General features: G+C 35.6%; 1 protein-coding gene across 41 annotated transcripts in view; it reads right to left on the bottom strand.

Moving 5' to 3' along the window:
• Positions 1-18,447, bottom strand: part of CLASP2 (cytoplasmic linker associated protein 2) — a 179,355-nt gene that overhangs the window by 114,790 nt on the left and 46,118 nt on the right. For 34 of the 41 annotated variants that reach the window (XM_044934175.2, XM_044934163.2, XM_044934162.2 and 31 more), the window contains one exon: positions 8,680-8,826. In XM_044934175.2, the coding sequence (XP_044790110.2) occupies positions 8,680-8,826 (147 nt within the window). Of the gene's footprint in view, positions 1-8,679; positions 8,827-9,208; positions 9,556-18,447 lie in introns of those variants that run through there. The other 7 variants (XM_044934198.2, XM_044934197.2, XM_044934193.2 and 4 more) reach the window with 6 other exon arrangements.

The raw sequence follows: 18,447 nt of genomic DNA on the forward strand, positions 1-18,447 counted from the left end.
GTAGACATTCTGATTCGCAAGGTAAAATGGTAGTCATCCAATTTCAAATCAAATGTTCTACGAAATACTCCAAAACGCAGAGAGAGACCAAAAAGGAAAACAAAACTTCCCAGAGCACATAACTTGTTATACACGTTCTCTCTTCAAACTTCAATTGTCCCATTATAAATAAATGGGGAATATAAACATCCTAAAACCAGCAATGTCAACTACAGAGCCCTTGCTGGAGAGAAAATTCTGAGGAATTTGTATGGAAGAGGAGGATCCCGGCGGAGGAGCACACAGGTATCAATTACAGTTCCTTGTAGAACCAGGGATAAGTAGCACCTAGACGAGGTGGGTATCCCTTCAAAGCCTGGTGGATAAAGGAAGAGAAGATAAGGGTTCTCCTGAAACAAGAAGGTGTCATAGAATCAGAAGTATAATAGAAAACCCCCTTGTATTAATTAGAAAAGAAGTTGCATTTCACGATACCAACAGAAGAGGGCATTCCTGAACTAAGAAACTGTATATTTTTCTTTCAGGCCCCACAGAATCACTTGTTCTTTGAAAATATTCTTAGGATATTTGAGAAAATTTGAGTATACAATGGAAGTGCTTAAAAGGTGTATAATTTAAAAGAATAAATTTACAGAAAATAAAAGGGCTTAAAGGAACAAGTTAAATATCACAACAAAGAAATCAGACAAATCCACATTATGGGAAAATCTTAAAAGACAACTGGCTTAGACTCTTTTTTAAAAAAGTCAATGTTGTGGTATAAAAATTGGTAAGGGAATTGTTTTATACAAATTACTATGAAATATTCCAGCATATGATAATGGTATTATGGTTATAAGGAAGACATTTTTAAGAATTAGAAGTTTCATATTAAATACTTACGGCTGTAATGTTCTGATGTTGACAATTTACTTTCCAACTGTTAAGTTTTGAAAAAAGTATGCATGGGAATATATCTATATGGAGATGATTAAAACAAATATGGCGAAATGCTAATTGTTAAATCTGGGTGATGATTATTTGCGGTATGCCAACTTTGCTATATGCTAAAAATTTTTCATAGTAAAAGCTACATTAAAAAAAAAGCTACATAAATTCTAGCTCACTAAAAGCTACAGTAAGTATGGATTAACATCAGGAAAAAAGGAAAGAAACTACAGGAATCAAAATTCACAGTTAGTAGTTATCTCAAGTCAATGGAGTAAAGAATGTTTCATCTAATTGCAAAGACAATAACTTGTCCATGCTTGAGGAGAAAATTAAAATGAATATATTGTCACCTTATACAAAAGAATTTCAGATATACTGAACAAACTAAGCATAAAATAATTTTATGGTTTAGAATAAATTAGACTATTTGTATAAACTTTTGGGACTGGTCAAAATCGTCCTTATACAAGATAGGAAATTTGGAAGTAAAAAAAAGGACAGATATTTTACCTACCAAAACAAAATTTTAAAATTTTGATATAAAAATGCCACAGACAAAAGAGAGACTGAGGAAATATTTGTGACTTATAATAAGAGCATAAAAGGCCTAATATTTTTAAAATTGTAACAAACTGTTGAGAAGATAAAACAGTCCAGTTTTTAAAAATGAGAAAATAATAAATTATAACTCATACAAGAGAATATGCTAATTCCCATTAATACATTCAAATATTCCAAATTTAACTGGAATATCAACTCTAGGAGGACAGGTCTTGGTTCCGTTCCCTGATATTTCCTAGAGATTAAAAAAGTAGCAACACACTGAAAAAGCTTTCAGTGAATATTTGCTCATTGCTGCCTGGCTGGACAGGTGGATGCAAATTAAAAGAAAGCGGTACCAAATGACATTCACCAAATGTCATTCACCAAAATGACAATTAATGAAGCTGTTCTATTCAATGCTGGAGAAGGTAAAATAATGTCTTTATTAAAATGAAACACAAGTAACCTAATTTAAAGGAGTCTATTCTACAGATTTCCTTCTAGAGAAGGAAATGGTAACCTAGAGTATTCTCTTCAGAAGAGACTGGCAGGCTACAGTCCATGGGGTCGCAAAAGGGTCGGACATGACTTAGCCACTGAACAACAACAAACAGAAAAATTCTATAGATTAGAAGCACCAGAAGGTCCAAATATATAAGTACATGGAGACCTGCATTCTTAGTAATGGCATTAAGTTGTAAACAACCTGAATGACATTGACACTGAAATGATTTATTAAATCATGGTACATCAACAATGTGGAATACTCGACATTATTTAAAAAATGTGATAGCTCCCATTCTTGATGTTAAAAAAACGAAAATATGTTTTGTGGGGGGAAAAAAAAGCAAGTTGCAAAGTGTTTACGAGCACGTTTAATGTGAGCAAAATCTAATCTATATACCTACACAAATAAACATGGAATAAGATATGGAAGGAATATCATAGATAATACTGGCTACTTAGGGCAAAGAGATTAGAGACAAGATACTATGAACTTTTTTTTCTAAACATTTTTCTAATGTTAGACTTATTAACAGTCAGTATATCTTTCATGGGCATCCCAGGTGGCTCAGCAATAAAGAATCTGCCTTTAATGCAGGAGATGCAGGTTCAATCCCTGGGTCGGGAAGATCCCCTAGAGAAGGAAATGCAACCTACTCCAGTACTCTTGCCTGGGAAACTCCATGGACAGAAGAGCCTAGCAGGCTACCTTCCATGGGGTGGCAAAGAGTCGGACATGACCTGGCAACCAAACAACAACAACATGCCTTTTACGTTAAAAAAAAAAAATCAAGCTATGCATTGCATTACTAAGAAACACAGAAACTGATTCTAAAAAGGGAAAATGTCTGTGTATAAAATAGATAACTACTAAGAACCTACTGTAGAGCACAGGGAAATTTATTCAATATTCTGTGGTGACCTAAATGGGAAGAAAACCCAAAAGAGAGGAGATATACATATACATATGGCTGAGTCACTTTGCTGTAAGTAGAAATCAATACAATATTGTAGAGCAACCATACTCCAATAAAAATTAATTCTAAAAAAAGAAATTTAAAATTTTAATTAAAAAATTAAATGTACAACATGGTCATCATAGAAATAATGTTTATCAATTCAATAGTATAATGTGATAAATATAAGCTTAGAATTATAAGCTATCAATATTAAAAATTTCTACTTTATATGGACCAAGTCTAACTAGAGGAAAAAGTCCCTCCCATGTGTGACCTATGTTAATGACATTTCACTCTTTTCTGAGACAAACTTTGAAGTCAATTTGCCTACCTATATATGACACTATATCGCTCAGTCATGTCCGACTCTTTGCAACCCCGTGGACTGTAGCCCACCAGGCTCCTCCGTCCAAGGGATTCTCCAGGCAAGAATACTGGAGTGGGTTGCCATTTCCTTCTCCAGGGGATCTTCCCGACCCAGGGATGGAACCCAGGTCTCCCACATTGCAGGCAGATGCTTTAACCTCTGAGCTACCAGGGAAGCCCTCATAGTTTTCTAACACTTAAAATCTCAAGTCAAAAAGTATAGGCAAATGAAGCATGGAAAGGCCAAAACACTACCAAGCACTAATACTAGTTGGTGGGACAATGAGCATGGACAGATATTGTCATTTCTTTTCCACTTTCTTTTCCCTTGAGCATTCTGATGGTCTGCTCAGTGGCTAATGTGAAGCTCTACACATAGCAGGCTCTACACAAAGATGCAGACAAAAACAATAACTTCTCTCTGAAGAGAGTGGGTTTTCAATATGCCGACTAATTTCAATCAAAATAGTCTGCCTGTTTATACTATTTCCTCCCTTCTCTTAAATATTCTCAATGCTTCATAAAATAAACTTTGCACAATGAAATTTTTTTCAAGTTTTGCACAACAGGTAAGACGAAACTGAGGTAAAAGAAAATAACTGTAGCAAAACACATATATTTTTAGACATACCAGGTAATTAGGCAGCTTACTGATTTATATTTAACTACTTATCAGTTAATTATTCAAATCATATTTATCTCAAAACCAAAGTTAAGAGAGATAGCACCAGGGCTTCTTATGAATAAATGAGAGGGGATTCACAGTAATTTAAGACAGAACCAATCCCTAAATTCCAAATGTAATAGTGTTTTGCTACATAGGATAAAAATAAGAAATATGTATCTCATGTAGTAAGAGGGAGGAGATGACCCAGAGATGATCCAAAAAGCCCTCAACAGTGGGCCAAACACTGGGCTCTTGTCTCGTCTCTGCTAGTAACTAACTGGTCTTGGATATATCATTTACTTATGAGTCTCTTCATCTGAACTGGGGTTGTATCACCTTTTAAGATAACTTCAGGGTTAAAATCTTCTGGGTAGTCTCATTCCCAGTCATTAGGGGGAAGAAAAGAGGAAGAAAGCAAGCAAAACAAAATACACAAACTGGAAAGTTTCTTGGTTTTATATAATTTCAAAAACAAGAAACTAAGGTTTACAAATTAAAAATTCAGATTTCAAGACTAAACAAATTCTATGAGATTTGTTTTATTAATTATATACCAATTTTCATAATCTTGATTTTGTTTAAAAGGGAAAACAACTTTGCTGTTTGCATGACAGGAATAAACGGGAATGATTAGCATAATCGGTGGGAAATAGATATTTGGACATAACTAATAAAACAGGTAAGACAAGCAAGACAGGTGACAAATCACTAACCTCAAAATCTGGTATGAATTATAAATAAGAGCAATTATATCATCATCTAACTCAATTTTTATTTTTAAAAAAGAATAGCAGCCAAAATAATTGGTACAGGAATAGGGACATTATAACTCAGAAGATAAGCTTTAAAAAGGCAATTGTAAAGAGGAAAACACTAAAAAAAGCATTTCCATTTATAATGAAAAATTACTAGTTTGCTTATTTCCAAATATTCTACTTTGTTGGGAATCACGCTAGTTGAGGCTTAAAATGACTGATTTGTGGATGCTGAAAATAGTGATGATTCCTATAGATTTTAATCTCAGAACTTTAGGATCTAAAGTTTAGTGAGTTTAGTACTGGTGGCAATATAACAAAATGCTTTTTGTGCTTCACCTACTTATTAAAAGCATGACCAGTTCAAGTTGCTTAAATTCACCAAACTATAGTTTGCTTATCAGTAAAACTGAGATAATAAAGTACCTAAATCAGAGTTTTAATAAAACTTGAGTTTTATTAAATTCAAGGTTTAAATGAAAACATACATAAAAACAGCCCCTAGGTTTTTTTTGGAAAAAATTATTGACTAAAATACTATAAAAATGTAAATATCTGAAATAATCAAGTACATTCACCAACTGTATTGAAGCCATTAAGCCAAAAGAAGTGAAAATGTGTTTATCTAAATTCCTACTATGAAATCACAGATGTTATTCAGAAAAATGGACTATTTAAGGGAATTCGATTTATCTTTATTCTAATTTGCAAAGCATAAAGACACTTTTGATATCCACATAATATGGATTTTCATAGCAATGGTATATTCATATGGAGCAACCCACAATCTTTTTAAAAAATTCTCCTTGGTGTAGAGAACCAGGTATGAGAACAGGTTGGCACATCGAGCCAAAGAACAAAACAAAACTAACACTAAAGATTAAACACAGGTCCTACTGACTTTAATTAACTGGATAGGATATTTTGCTAAAAATAGCATACACCTCTTTAATCTCGACATATATCTCTGGTAGAAGTAAATTAAACTCCAAAGCTTCAAAGCAGATTCAATCAGGGTTCTAAAGAAGCTCACTTTATTTTTATTTTGGAAATCTTCCCTGAAAAGAAATTTGTTAAACACAGTGAACTGTGATAGGCTTTTACCACTATTATATACCTCTACCTACTGTACCCTTTCAATTAGGAACTAATCATGCCTATTTATTACATACCATGGAGTAGCAAACAAAATGCTTGGACTGAATCACCATTATTCCATATAAAGTTATGAGAAATAATATGTACAGTCAGGAAAATGCAATAGTTATAACAGAGGCAGGACAACCCTCAAGTATTTGAAAGTATCATGTTAACAAATAATCCACCTTCTCTGCGTAAGTTACAAGGAGCAGATTTTTAAGCAATATAAAACAAGAATTAAATTATCCAGATTTGCAATGGCTTCTAACTTTTATGAAGGATACTATGCCAAACTGAAAGAGCATAAGCAATCAATGTACCTTTTGATTCAGTAGTTTAAAAATTTATTCCAAGAAATGGCAGGAGATGTACTGAAATATATACATGAGACTGATGGCATACGACAGCAGAAAACACGAAAGCAAGCCTAGATATTATTTAGCCATGAGTAGTTTTAAATTAGTAATTTAAGACAATGAGAAAATGGTCAGGGTTAAGTATTAATGTAAAGAAAAAACGTATACAAAACTATGTAATGAAGGATGCCAATCCTGCCCTCCTAAGAAAATATCTGTATGTGTAAAAATAATGGGAAAAGTAACTATAAAAATAACTAGAACAAAGTACAGTTGATTTTGTCTTGTGTAGTGGTACTGCAGATGGTTTTTGTTCCAAATTTAATCCATGAATATATACTTAATCAGATGCTGAATAATCAACCACGTATCAGGAATACTGTGAAAGGGACTGCTATACCTACATAGTAAATTTAACTATATGACTCCCAATGTCCCTTCTAACTCAAAGATTCTACAACTCTTAAGAAAACTATCTGCAACTCATTTAAAAATCAGTAAGCCTCTGCCAAGAACAAAAAAGTTGAAAGTCGTATTTTCAAAGACGGACTGACAGCCAAGAATAGCATTAATTTCTGAAGCAATATCAGTATCTTCTGGCTAAGAGTTTTTTTTTCTTAGATAGAAAAATGGGCAGGGAACGTAAATGAGCTATGGCAAACAAAAGAAACAAACAAGCAAAAAACCGCAGAATGAATATGCTATCGCCAAAATAATGAGGAGGAGGAAGAGAGGAATGAAGGAAAAACGAAGGTGTATCCCTTGTTTTTATCAAAAGGGCTACCACCAAAACAGACAGCATCCTCTGTACGAGTGATTAATGATGACAATCCTGAAAGCTACCTACACTCCTCTATCTGGTAGGATTACAAATCAGAGAAGGGAGTATGGTGTTAAGAAAGTCTCTGCTTCTTTAAAAAGAAATCTGATTTTATCAATTTGATTAACATCAGAATTAAGTGACTTTCATCAAAGAAAAGAAAACATGAAAATCACAGCTAATTATAAACCACTGGCTCAGAGTCACAAAAATGGTAAATATGTTCACAGTGCATTTTAAATATTAATCCATTTTAAGTCAAGACAATTTCATAAAATAATTATCATAATATCACAGATTGGAAACTTATAAGTCAAAATAAAGAAAACATATTCCCCTTGTAATTAGTGAAGGTAGCCATTTGTTACAAAAGTAAGCCACCAAGAATGTCATTAACTTTATACCAGAGATAAGAATCCATACTAGACATCATGTAATAGGATATAACAATTACAGAATGAGAATATACTCCTAAAATTGCAAAACAAAAAGAAAATGATTAAATACTAAAGTATAAATTACTCAAAATATCGAGAAATTATTTATATGCATGCAAATATACACGTATATACCATACCATACCATCTTTCTTGCTAGTATTAAGGATATTTAAAAGATGAAATATTTATAATAGTTTTACTATGTTTAGAATATCCTATGACGTAGAAAATAACATTTGGTTGTATAGAAAGATCAAGAAAACACAACTTATAGAACCTGGTCAAAACACAGTTTATTTTTCTTTCCTTTTTGTTTTTAATAAAAGAACTGTAGACAAAAAGAGAAAAAACAAAATCCTGAAGACTATGACTTTCCCACTAGCTATCATAAACAAGGAAAAATCTATTTTCCTAAATTATAACACATAAATTAATTAATAAAAAAAGAGAAAGAAACTACTGTCTTTTTAGCATTAAATATTTATCGTTTTTCTTATAGAATTCATTTTACTGTAAAAACCTGGCAAAACTAGCACCTTAAAAATACAGCTTTCTAATTAGTGGATAAAAAAATACTCATAAAAAATTCAAAGATAAAAAATATGCTAAAAAGTTTAATATGATCAAAGAATATACTATGTATTGTATAGCTGCCATAAAACCTGGTTTTTCCTATTTATTATTATTTAATCCAAAAAACATTTTTGAGGTAATTTTACTTGACCACCACCCATTTCCTATTGTGACAAATTATTCAATACCCAGGATCTTTAACCATTTCTCCAATGTTAGAGTATTTAAGACTTCTGCCCTAGATAAATGTACATGAACATTATATGAATCAGTACTTCCTTAACAACTAAAGCACCTGAAAATAGCCAAATTCTGAAAAACCCTTCTCCTTGAAAACAAAAAGACCCAAACCCCTAACACGCCCTTAAATCTCTTTTTATGGCATCTGAAAAATAAATAATCTCAAGAAAACACAAATTCACATACGTTCTGACAGAAATATCAATATACGATATTTTAAATGTTTTCGGAAAGGCAGCACATTCTTCTGAGTGCTGCAACAGATTCTCTGGCTCTGCAATCCTGCTGCAGTCATGAATAAACATATTCCTCTGAAGTTCTAAGTATGTGTGGCCAGATCAAGGGCATGAGGCAAGCACACCAGATTTGAAATGGATTTACATTACCTCCAACCTTAGGGCCACCTGCTGAACCAGGCTTCCTTGCACTGTTGACAGGATTTCCGGATGTTTTAGGTGCAGGAACCTTGAAGGCCGAAGCAGCTGATGATGGCCTATTTCCATCCACTGATTCTTCATCATCAAAGCTTTTATCTGCACAAAGTGTTAGAAAAATGTATTTTAAGAGAACCAAGCTTTGCTCAATTTTCCATAAGACTCAAAAATCAAAAAAGGTATGTATAAAGTCATTACTTTCTAAGATAGATAATACAAAATAATGCTCCTCTGAATAAGCATTTATATACTAACACTATATAAAATAACCCAGTGTAATTTAAAATCAGTTTACAATATTATCTTAGTTCTTACCTAGCTATATTAAGTCAAAACATAAAACCAAACACATTAACGCTGAGTAGTAAGAAGCATTTTTCATTTCTCTGCTACTCATACAAGCATTTTCTGCCAGCTCCTCCCATAGTGCATCTTCCAGCACACCCTGCCTTATTTCTTAAACCCAGATTCTGCAACTTACAATCACAGATCCGTTTGCAAATCAGTCGCCTCATTCCTCTGAAAGCTCTTAATTTCCCTCACCCTAGGATGCTCTGGATAGTTCACATGGCCAAATACAATAGATTTGATACTAATCAAAGATTCTATCAAAAATAGACAGCAACAACCACAGAACCACCACTGAGGTTTGTGCCGGCATTTTTCTTTCTCTTCCCTGCCCTAGGTGCTGTAACAGCCAATCAGCTACAAGGTGACATCATCTTATGGCAGCTACTGCCAGATGAAAGGTAAAAATTCTCCATGTATTTAAAAAAATTCTCCATGGAGCTGCAATCCTTAAGTCTATAACAAAAATTTCAAGGGTGTTCAAAATTAAAGGTTTATAAACCTAAATATGTTTCCTTCTCTTTAATTCACATGAAAATTTATACAAAGAAAAAATAACCTTTTCTTCAATGTTTGTTCTGCTGGAGTGCTTCTTATTGCATCAGTAAAACACGGAGCATCACAGCGCTCGTTACTGTGCATAATTAACTCTGTAATCTTACAATTTGCTGTTTCTTTAGGCCACAGAAACCAAACTGAACAATTTGTTCTCATCAACGATTCAAAAATATTCTGCAAAGCTCCTTTTGGACTATTTATGAATAACTACACTAGTATAACCTCCTCGTATAAAATGAACCCTCCCACCCCCAACCCACCCTCCAAATCACAAGACGCATGCATTTTACTCGTCTGAGAAGATGGTTTTCTCTAGGACCCTGCACAAACCAACCACGACAAACAAGATGGGCGAGGCAGAGAAGCAGCTTTACCAGAGGCTTCAGATCAATATGCCAGAATCTCTTCCTTTCAGTCTGCATCGCCTACCTATGCAAACACCCAAATCAGGTAAAACAGAATCATCCCTACAAACCACTGCAAGTCCAACTACTCAATGTATTAAAAAAAATACCAGACAAGTGTTAAGACTGTTTTATTTACTGGGAAAAAAAGAATCAAATAGATACCCTAATACAAACCACCTTACACTTCAGCAAGTGTTTTTCTTAAACAGTACAACTTGCAGGAAAAACATATCTTTTAGTTAAAAAATATATACATATTTTAGCAATATTCTACTGGCAGCCAGTCTGGATCAATTATATCTATGGAGACTGCTCTGTTAAAAAACATTAATATAATCTCAAATAAATCTTCTTTTTTTTGAGGGGGGGACCACCACCCTATTTTTAAAAACTGCAGCTAAGAAGGACAGGGTATACACACAAATCTAGAGAGCGAGAGGTACTAAAACACTGAGCAGCCAGAAGTTCCCATGGAAACAGTGCTCTCTGTTCCTACACACACACAAGAATTGAAACGAGTAAATACTTCTACCACTTAAAAATAATTAACTCTTAACATTCTAAAACTATTAGGAAATTAATTTTTCCCTTTTTATCAAAACAAGGCAGAGCAAAGTATATAAATTAAAGCACGCAGCCCAATTAATTTTCACAAAATGAATATGCTAGTGTAACCAGTCTCCACACTAGTAGATCATTATCAATATTCTCTAAGCACCCTCACTGAATTGCCCTAAAGTCGTTATTGTCTATCAAAGCTAACTAGTCTAGTCAGTTTTGCCCATTTTTGAACTTTTATACAAAAGGAATCGAATAATAGGTACTCTAGTACCTAGTTTCTTTTCACTCAATAAAATGTTTGGAAGACAAATTTTCATTGCTTCAAGTTTTTTAGTGCATGAAATGTGCCACGAGTTATTAATATCCATTCTACTGTTGACAGACATTTGAGTTGTTGCCTGTCTAAGACTGATATAAAATAGTGCTAAGAGGTGAGCAAAGTTAAAGGGTTCTAAAGCTTTCAGTATTAACGTGGAAGTAGTAAACACAGTGATTTACTTTAGGTTGCAGTAAAGCCAAAGATTGGAGAAGGTGATGGCACCCCAACGCCAGTGCTCTTGCCTGGAAAATCCCATGGACGGAGGAGCCTGGTAGGCTGCAGTCCATGGGGTCGCTAGAATCGGACACGACTGAGCGACTTCACTTTCACTTTTCACTTTCATGCACTGGAGAAGGAAATGGCAACCCACTCCAGTGTTCTTGCCTGGAGAATCCCAGGGACGGGGAGCCTGGTGGGCTGCCATCTATGGGGTCGCACAGAGTTGGACACGACTGAAGTGACTTAGCAGCAGCAGCAGCAAGCCAAAGATTCAACTTTGCGAGAGGTTACCAAGATTGTAACCTCTAAGGCAGTGGTACTCAAAATGTTGTCTCAGGCAAGCAGCTGACCATCATTTGGCAATTTGTTAGAAATGCAAATTATGAGGCCCCAACTCAAATCTAATGAATCAGAAACTCTGGATTAACAAACTCTCCTGGAGATTCTGATACAAGATCAAGTTTAACAACCACAGCACTATGATAGAAACAGGCAAACTTTTTCTAAACAGCCATATAGGAAATATTATAACCTTTGCAAACCTTACATATATGTAGTCTCTCTATGCAACTATTCAATTATGCCACTGTAGTGTTAAAGCATGATAACAATATGTAAGCAAATGAGTGTGGCTGTGTTTCAATAAATTTTATGTATAAAAACAGGAGGATGACTGGATTTAGCCTGCAAGCAACAGTATCCCTACCCCTGCTTGAGGGTAACCACTGAAATAAGAGTAAACACAAACATAAAAAAAGAAATCAAAGAAAAAATAAAATAACAAGAAAGAACTGATTAATTGAAAAAACTAGCAAACAACAAAAGACAAGAGGATAAAAATAGAAATAAAAGAAAAAGGAAAAATAAAATCAAATATATCAGTAACTACTTTAAAAGTAAATGAACTAAATAGTCCAAGTACAAGACCAAGACTGAACCTGTATTTAAAAACAGGTTGCTTAAATGAGAGATATATTTTACATATAAGGGTCACAAAAAAGTTAAAAGTAGAAGGAAGAAACAGACCATTATAAACATGAACCAAAATGTTTGTGTAGATATAATAATTTCAAACAAAGCAATTTGAACGAGCATTACTAGAGACTTTTTAATAATGATGAAGGAGCCCAACCCAATAGGGGTAAAAAATCAGAACTCTACAGTTTTATGCACTCATATACATTTCTCTTCAAGAAAATCAGAGATAACAAGGGAACATTTCATGCAAAGATGGGCTCAATAAAGGACAGAAACGGTATGGACCTGACAGATGCAGAAGATATTAAGAAGAGGTGGCAAGAATACACAGAAGAACTGTACAAAAAAGACTCAAACTCATGTCCTTTGAGTCAGTGATGCCATCCAACCATCTTCTGCTCTGTCATCCTCTTCTCCTCCCTCTGTCAATCTTTCCCAGCATCAGGGTCTTTTCAAATGAGCCAGTTCATCATATCAAGTGGTCAAAGTATTGGAGTTTCAGCTTCAACATCAGTCCTTTCAATGAACACCCAAGACTGATTTTCTTTAGGATGGACTGGTTGGATCTCCTTGCAGTCCAAGGGACTGTCAAGAGTCTTCTCCAACACCACAGTTCAAAAGCATCAGTTCTTCGGCGCTCAGCTTTCTTTACAGGCCAACTCTCACATCCATACATGACCACTGGAAAAACCATAGCCTTGACTAGACGGACCTTTGTTGGCAAAGTAATGCCTCTGCTTTTCAATATGCTGTCTAGGTTGGTCATAACTTTTCTTCCAAGGAGTAAGTGTCTTTTAATTTTATGGCTGCAGTCACCATCTGCAGTGATTTTGGAGCCCACAAGATCAAGTCTCTCACTGTTTCCACTGTTTCTCCATCTATTTCCCATGAAGTGATGGGACTAGATGCCATGATCTTAGTTTTCTGAATCTTGAGCTTTAAGCCAATTTTTTCACTCTCCTCTTTCACTTTCATCAAGAGGCTCTTTAGTTCTTCTGCACTTTCCGCCATAAGGGTGGTGTCATCTGCATATCTGAGGTTGCTGATTATTTCTCCCATTAATTTTGATTCCAGCTTGTGCTTCCTCCAGCCCCGTGTTTCTCATGATGTACTCTGCATATAAGTTAAATAAGCAGGGTGACAATATACAGCCTTGATGTACTCCTTTCCCAATTTGGAACCAGTCTGTTATTCCATGTCCAGTCCTAGCTATTGCTTCTTGACCTGCATACACATTTCTCAGGAGGCAGGTAAGGTGGTCTGGTATTTCCATCTCTTAAAGAATTTTCCACAGCTTGTTGTGATCCACACAGTCAAAAGCTTTGGTGTAGTCAATAAAGTAGATGTTTTTCTGGAACTCTCTTGCTTTTTTCGATGATCCAGTGGATGTTGCCAATTTGATTTCTGGTTCCTCTGCCTTTTCTAAATCCAGCTTGAACATATGGAAGTTCATGGTTCAAGCACTGTTGAAGCCTGGCTTGGAGGATTTTGAGCATTACTTTACTAACGTGTGAGATGAGTGCAATTGTGCGGTAGTTTGAACATTCTTTGGCATTGCCTTTCTTTGGGATTGGAATGAAAACTGACCTTTTCCAGTCCTGTGGCCACTGCTGAGTTTTCCAAATTTGCTGGCATGTTGAGTGCAGCACTTTCGCAGCATCATCTTTTAGTTTTTGAAATAGCTCAGCTGGAATTCCATCACTTCCACTAGCTTTGTTTGTAGTGATGCTTCCTAAGGCCCACTTGACTTTGCATTCCAGGATGTCTGGCTCTAGGTGAATGATTACACATCGTGGTTATCTGGGTCATAAAGATTTTTCTTGTACAGTTCTTCTGTGTATTCTTGCACCTCATCTTAGTATCTTCGGCTTCTGTTAGGTCTATACCATTTCTATCTGTTCAACTACAGCTTCTTCAGCATTACTGGTTGGGGCCTAGACTTGGATTATTGTGCCCACTTTGCATGAAATATTCCCTTGGTATCTCTAATTATCTTGAAGAGATCTCTAGTCTTTCCTTTTCTACTGTTTTCCTCTATATCTTTGCATTGATCACTGATGAAGTCTTTCTTATCTCTCCTTGCTATTCTATGGAACTCTGCACTCAAATGGGTATATCGTTCCTTTTCTTCTTTGCATTTCACTTCTCTTCTTTTCACAGTTATTTTTAAGGCCTCCTCAGAAAACTTTTGCCCTTTTGTATTCCTTCTTCTTTGGGATGGTTTTGATTACTGCCTCCTGTAGGATGTCAGGAACCTCCGCCCATACTTTTTCAGGCACTCTGTCTATCAGATGTAATCCCTTGAATCTATTTCTCACTTCCACTGTATAATCATAAGGGATTTGATTTAGGTCATACCTGAATGGTCTAGTGGTTTTCCCTACTTTCTTCAATTTAAGTCTGAATTTGGCAATAAGGAGTTCATGATCTAAGCCATAGTTAGCTTCACGTCTTGTTTTTGTTTACTGTATACAGCTTCTCCATCTTCAGCAGCAAAGAATATAATCAATCTGTTTTCGGTACTGACCATCTGATGATGTTCATGTATAGAGTTGTCTTTTGTGTCAACAAAGGTCCGTCTAGTCAAGGCTATGGTTTTTCCAGTAGTCATGTATGCATGTGAGAGTTGGACTATAAGGTAAGCTGAGTGCTGAAGAATTGATGCTTTTGAACTGTGGTGTTGGAGAAGACTCTTGAGAATCCCTTGGACTGCAAGGAGATCCAACCAGCCCATGCTAAAGGAGATCAGTCCTGGGTGTTCATTGAAAGGACTGATGTTGAAGCTGAAACTCCAACACTTTGGCCACCTGATGCAAACAGCTGACTCATTGGAAAAGATCCTGATGCTCGGAAAGATTGAGGGCAGGAGGAGAAGGGGACGACGAAGAATGAGATGGTTGGATGGCATCACCGACTCAATGGACATGGGTTTGGGTGGGACTCCAGGAGTGGGTGATGGACAGGGAGGCCTAGTGTGCTGTGGTTCATGGGGTCACAAAGAATCTCGTACATGACTGAGCGGCTGAACTGAACTGATGTTGTTGGAAGAGGGTGTTTGCTATGACCCATTCATTCTCTTGACAAAACTGTTAGCCTTTGCCCTGCTTCATTTTGCACTCCAAGGGCAAATTTGCCTGTTACTCCATGTATCTCTTGACTTCCTACTTTTGCATTCCAGTCCCCTATAATGAAAAGGACATCTTTTTTGGGCATTAGTTCTAGAAGGTTTTGTAGGTCTTTGTAGAACCATTCAACTTAACCTTCTTCAGCATTACTGGTTGGGGAATAGACTTGGATTACTGCGATATTGAATGGTTTCCCTTGGAAACGAAGAGAGATCATTCTGTTGTTTTTGAGATTGCACCCAAGTACTTCATTTCAGACTCTTTTGTTGACTATGAGGTCTACTCCATTTTTTTCTAAGGGATTCTTGCCCATAGTAGTAGATATAATGGTCATCTGAGTGTTACTAGGTTATCTAAAATGAAACTAAAGGCAAACAACTATAAAAACTGGATAAAATGTACACTTAAAAAAGTTTTCTTGGGGCTTCTCTGATGGTCCCATGGTTAAGAACCACTTTCCAATGCAAGGGACGTGCGTTGGCTCCCTGGTCAGGGAACTAAGATCCCACATGCCTTGGGGCAACTAAGCCCTTGGGTCACAACTACTGAGCCCTGGCACCACAATTAGAGAGTCCTTGAGCTGCTAGGAAAGATCCGTGTGCCACAACTAAGCACCAACCAACCAAAACAAAACAAATAAAAATAAACACTTATTAAACAATTAAATTAAAGTCTTCTTAATAACCTGACAAACAGTAAGAAATACAAAGACAAAACTTGTACTTTTGAAGGTCTATAGGGCAAAGGAAGCAGAATTTAAGACTCACATAAGATATAAAATATTAATAGACTTTTTCCACCAAAAACTGGAGTACCAAATGACTACTTGCAAGGTTAAAGTCAACTAAAAATAAACCCTTACCCTCTCATAGTCTTTTATTCTTTTCAAACTTTTCTCAAAAGAGAGCAATAGAGAAAAAATCAGGAGGACTTCATCAAGGTCAACTGCTTGGACAGCTGAGACACCCAAGGCCCTTAAACTCAGTAGGCTCACACTAGTAGTACTCCCAAGCAACAGCCAAAGCAAATGCAGAATTTTCCTGGAAGAAAGTCGCTGGCCCACAAATTTATACCAATGGCTGATTCATGCTGATGTATGGCAGAAACCAACACAACATTGTAAAGCAATTATTCTCCAATTAAAAATAAATAAAAAAATTTTTTAAGTCTCTGGCCTCATATTTTTTGCACAAATAAATTTCCAAACGTCACTTGGCATGACAGGAAATAAGACACCATGAGAAAGAATAAACAGAAAGAAACAGACAGCAAGAATAGATCCCAGAATTATCAAGATCCTACTTAGCACTCCAAATTCAAATCTGAGAATTCTTAAGCATAGACTATGAAGTATCTACATTTGGAAGTTTTTACTAGGCAAGCTTGAAAACAACTTCAGGGGTCAGAAAAATATTTTTAAAAGTGGACACAGATTTTAAAAAAATAAATAGAACTTCTAAAAATAAAAATACAATAACTGAAATTTAAATTCAGTAGGCAGGCATAATAGTAGACTAGACACAGCTCAAGGGATCATTAGTGAACTAAAAGAAAAATCAGAAAAAAAAAAATCACCTAGGATACATACAGTAGGTACTTTAATATTTACTGAATAAACAAAATAGGATCAAATACAAAAAGCAACCTATAAATCATGATTATGTTGACACTTCTGTTCTCACTTCAATGTTTCAAAATGACAATACTATGGTTTGGTGCAGAAACTGAAAAGGATGAATATATTAAAAAGAACTAGAAGACAGAAACTAATAAAGTGAGTAGGCTGCAGTGGTAATACTCATGATGAGAAAGGGGAGAAGGTGGTAAGAGTAGGAAAATGAGATGAAGATGGAAGAGGAGATGACAGAAGAGGACGAGACTGGGAAGAAGAGATGGTAACAGAAGGGAGGAGGGGGAGAAATAAAAGGGGAGAAGAAGGAAAAGAGGGAAACAGAGGATAAGGAAACGGAGGTGGAGAAGAGAGGAGGAAGAGGATAAGAAAAGAGACAGGGGGAGGGACAGGCAGAAATTGAGGGGGAGGGAAAAAAGAAGCCCAAGTTCGATAAGGCTTTACCTTTTGTTTCCTACATTCAACACTTGCAAACAGCCCTCAGCAAGCACTGAGGTATTACAGGCCCACGATCCTGTATCTGCATTCCTGAAAGCCAAAAAGCTCTGGAAGTCCAGTTTCAGCTTGCTTTGTCTTTTTAAATTCATTTGGTGGCAAAATGTGAACTGATTTGAACTCAGTTTATAGCAAAATATGATGCGATTTGAAGAGAGACTATTTATTGTCTTATTTTACTCACTGTGAATTTGCATACATTTGACTGCAAAAAATATTAACGTACTTGATTACAAGGGACTGTCTCAGACCCAAGTAGAGTTGTTATATAAGGATGCATGGTGTATGAACATATTATTTTTCTATACTCTGACATATTCTGAATTCCAAAACACAACTGGTCTACAAGGTTTCCGAGAAGAAACAGTAAATTCATATTACTATAAGTCCCTTCCCTTTTTCCTTCCAATGAAAGTCATACATTTTATATGGCTATTTAAACATTCTACTTCACTTTTATGGGTACATATATTCCAAAATCTGCAATTTCTACTTCTGAATCCATATAAAAGATTAAAAACTTCTCCATTTTACATGGCAAACAAAAGAGCGAGCCAAAACTTTATACCATTTCTCAAAAAAAGGAATTAACTGGGTGTGGATTTTCTTCAGTAAACCAACTAGTTCGGTTAAGAACCCACATCACGGATTTTCATGCACAAAATACACTGTTTCAAATTAAATAAGTGTCTTACACCAAAGTTCCTCTTTTCACTTGAAGCTATATCCTTCCTTATTCTAATTAAAACAATGAGTAAAGGGACTTTGGATTGCTAAACTGTTTTACACTTTTACATACCAGTTACGACCATGGTCATAGCTAAATTAGCAACTGAGATTAGTAAACAATAATCCAAAATATTTTGGTTGTCCACTCTCCACTCAGCTGTTACAAGATACTCTCCTTGGCTTCCCTCTGACCTCACAAGTCCCTGTAGCTCAGTATCTTTCTCCTCCACTCAGCCACTAAATGGTGAATATCCTCTTCTCCAGACAATACACTTTATGAGTAGTTTCATCCATTCTCAATAGTTTTAAACATCTTCTGTATACGCTGGCAACTCTCAAATGCTTTTTCTT

The sequence above is a fragment of the Bubalus bubalis genome, chromosome 21 (genome assembly GCF_019923935.1).
Source record: "Bubalus bubalis isolate 160015118507 breed Murrah chromosome 21, NDDB_SH_1, whole genome shotgun sequence".
NCBI classification, from domain to species: Eukaryota; Metazoa; Chordata; class Mammalia; order Artiodactyla; family Bovidae; genus Bubalus; species Bubalus bubalis.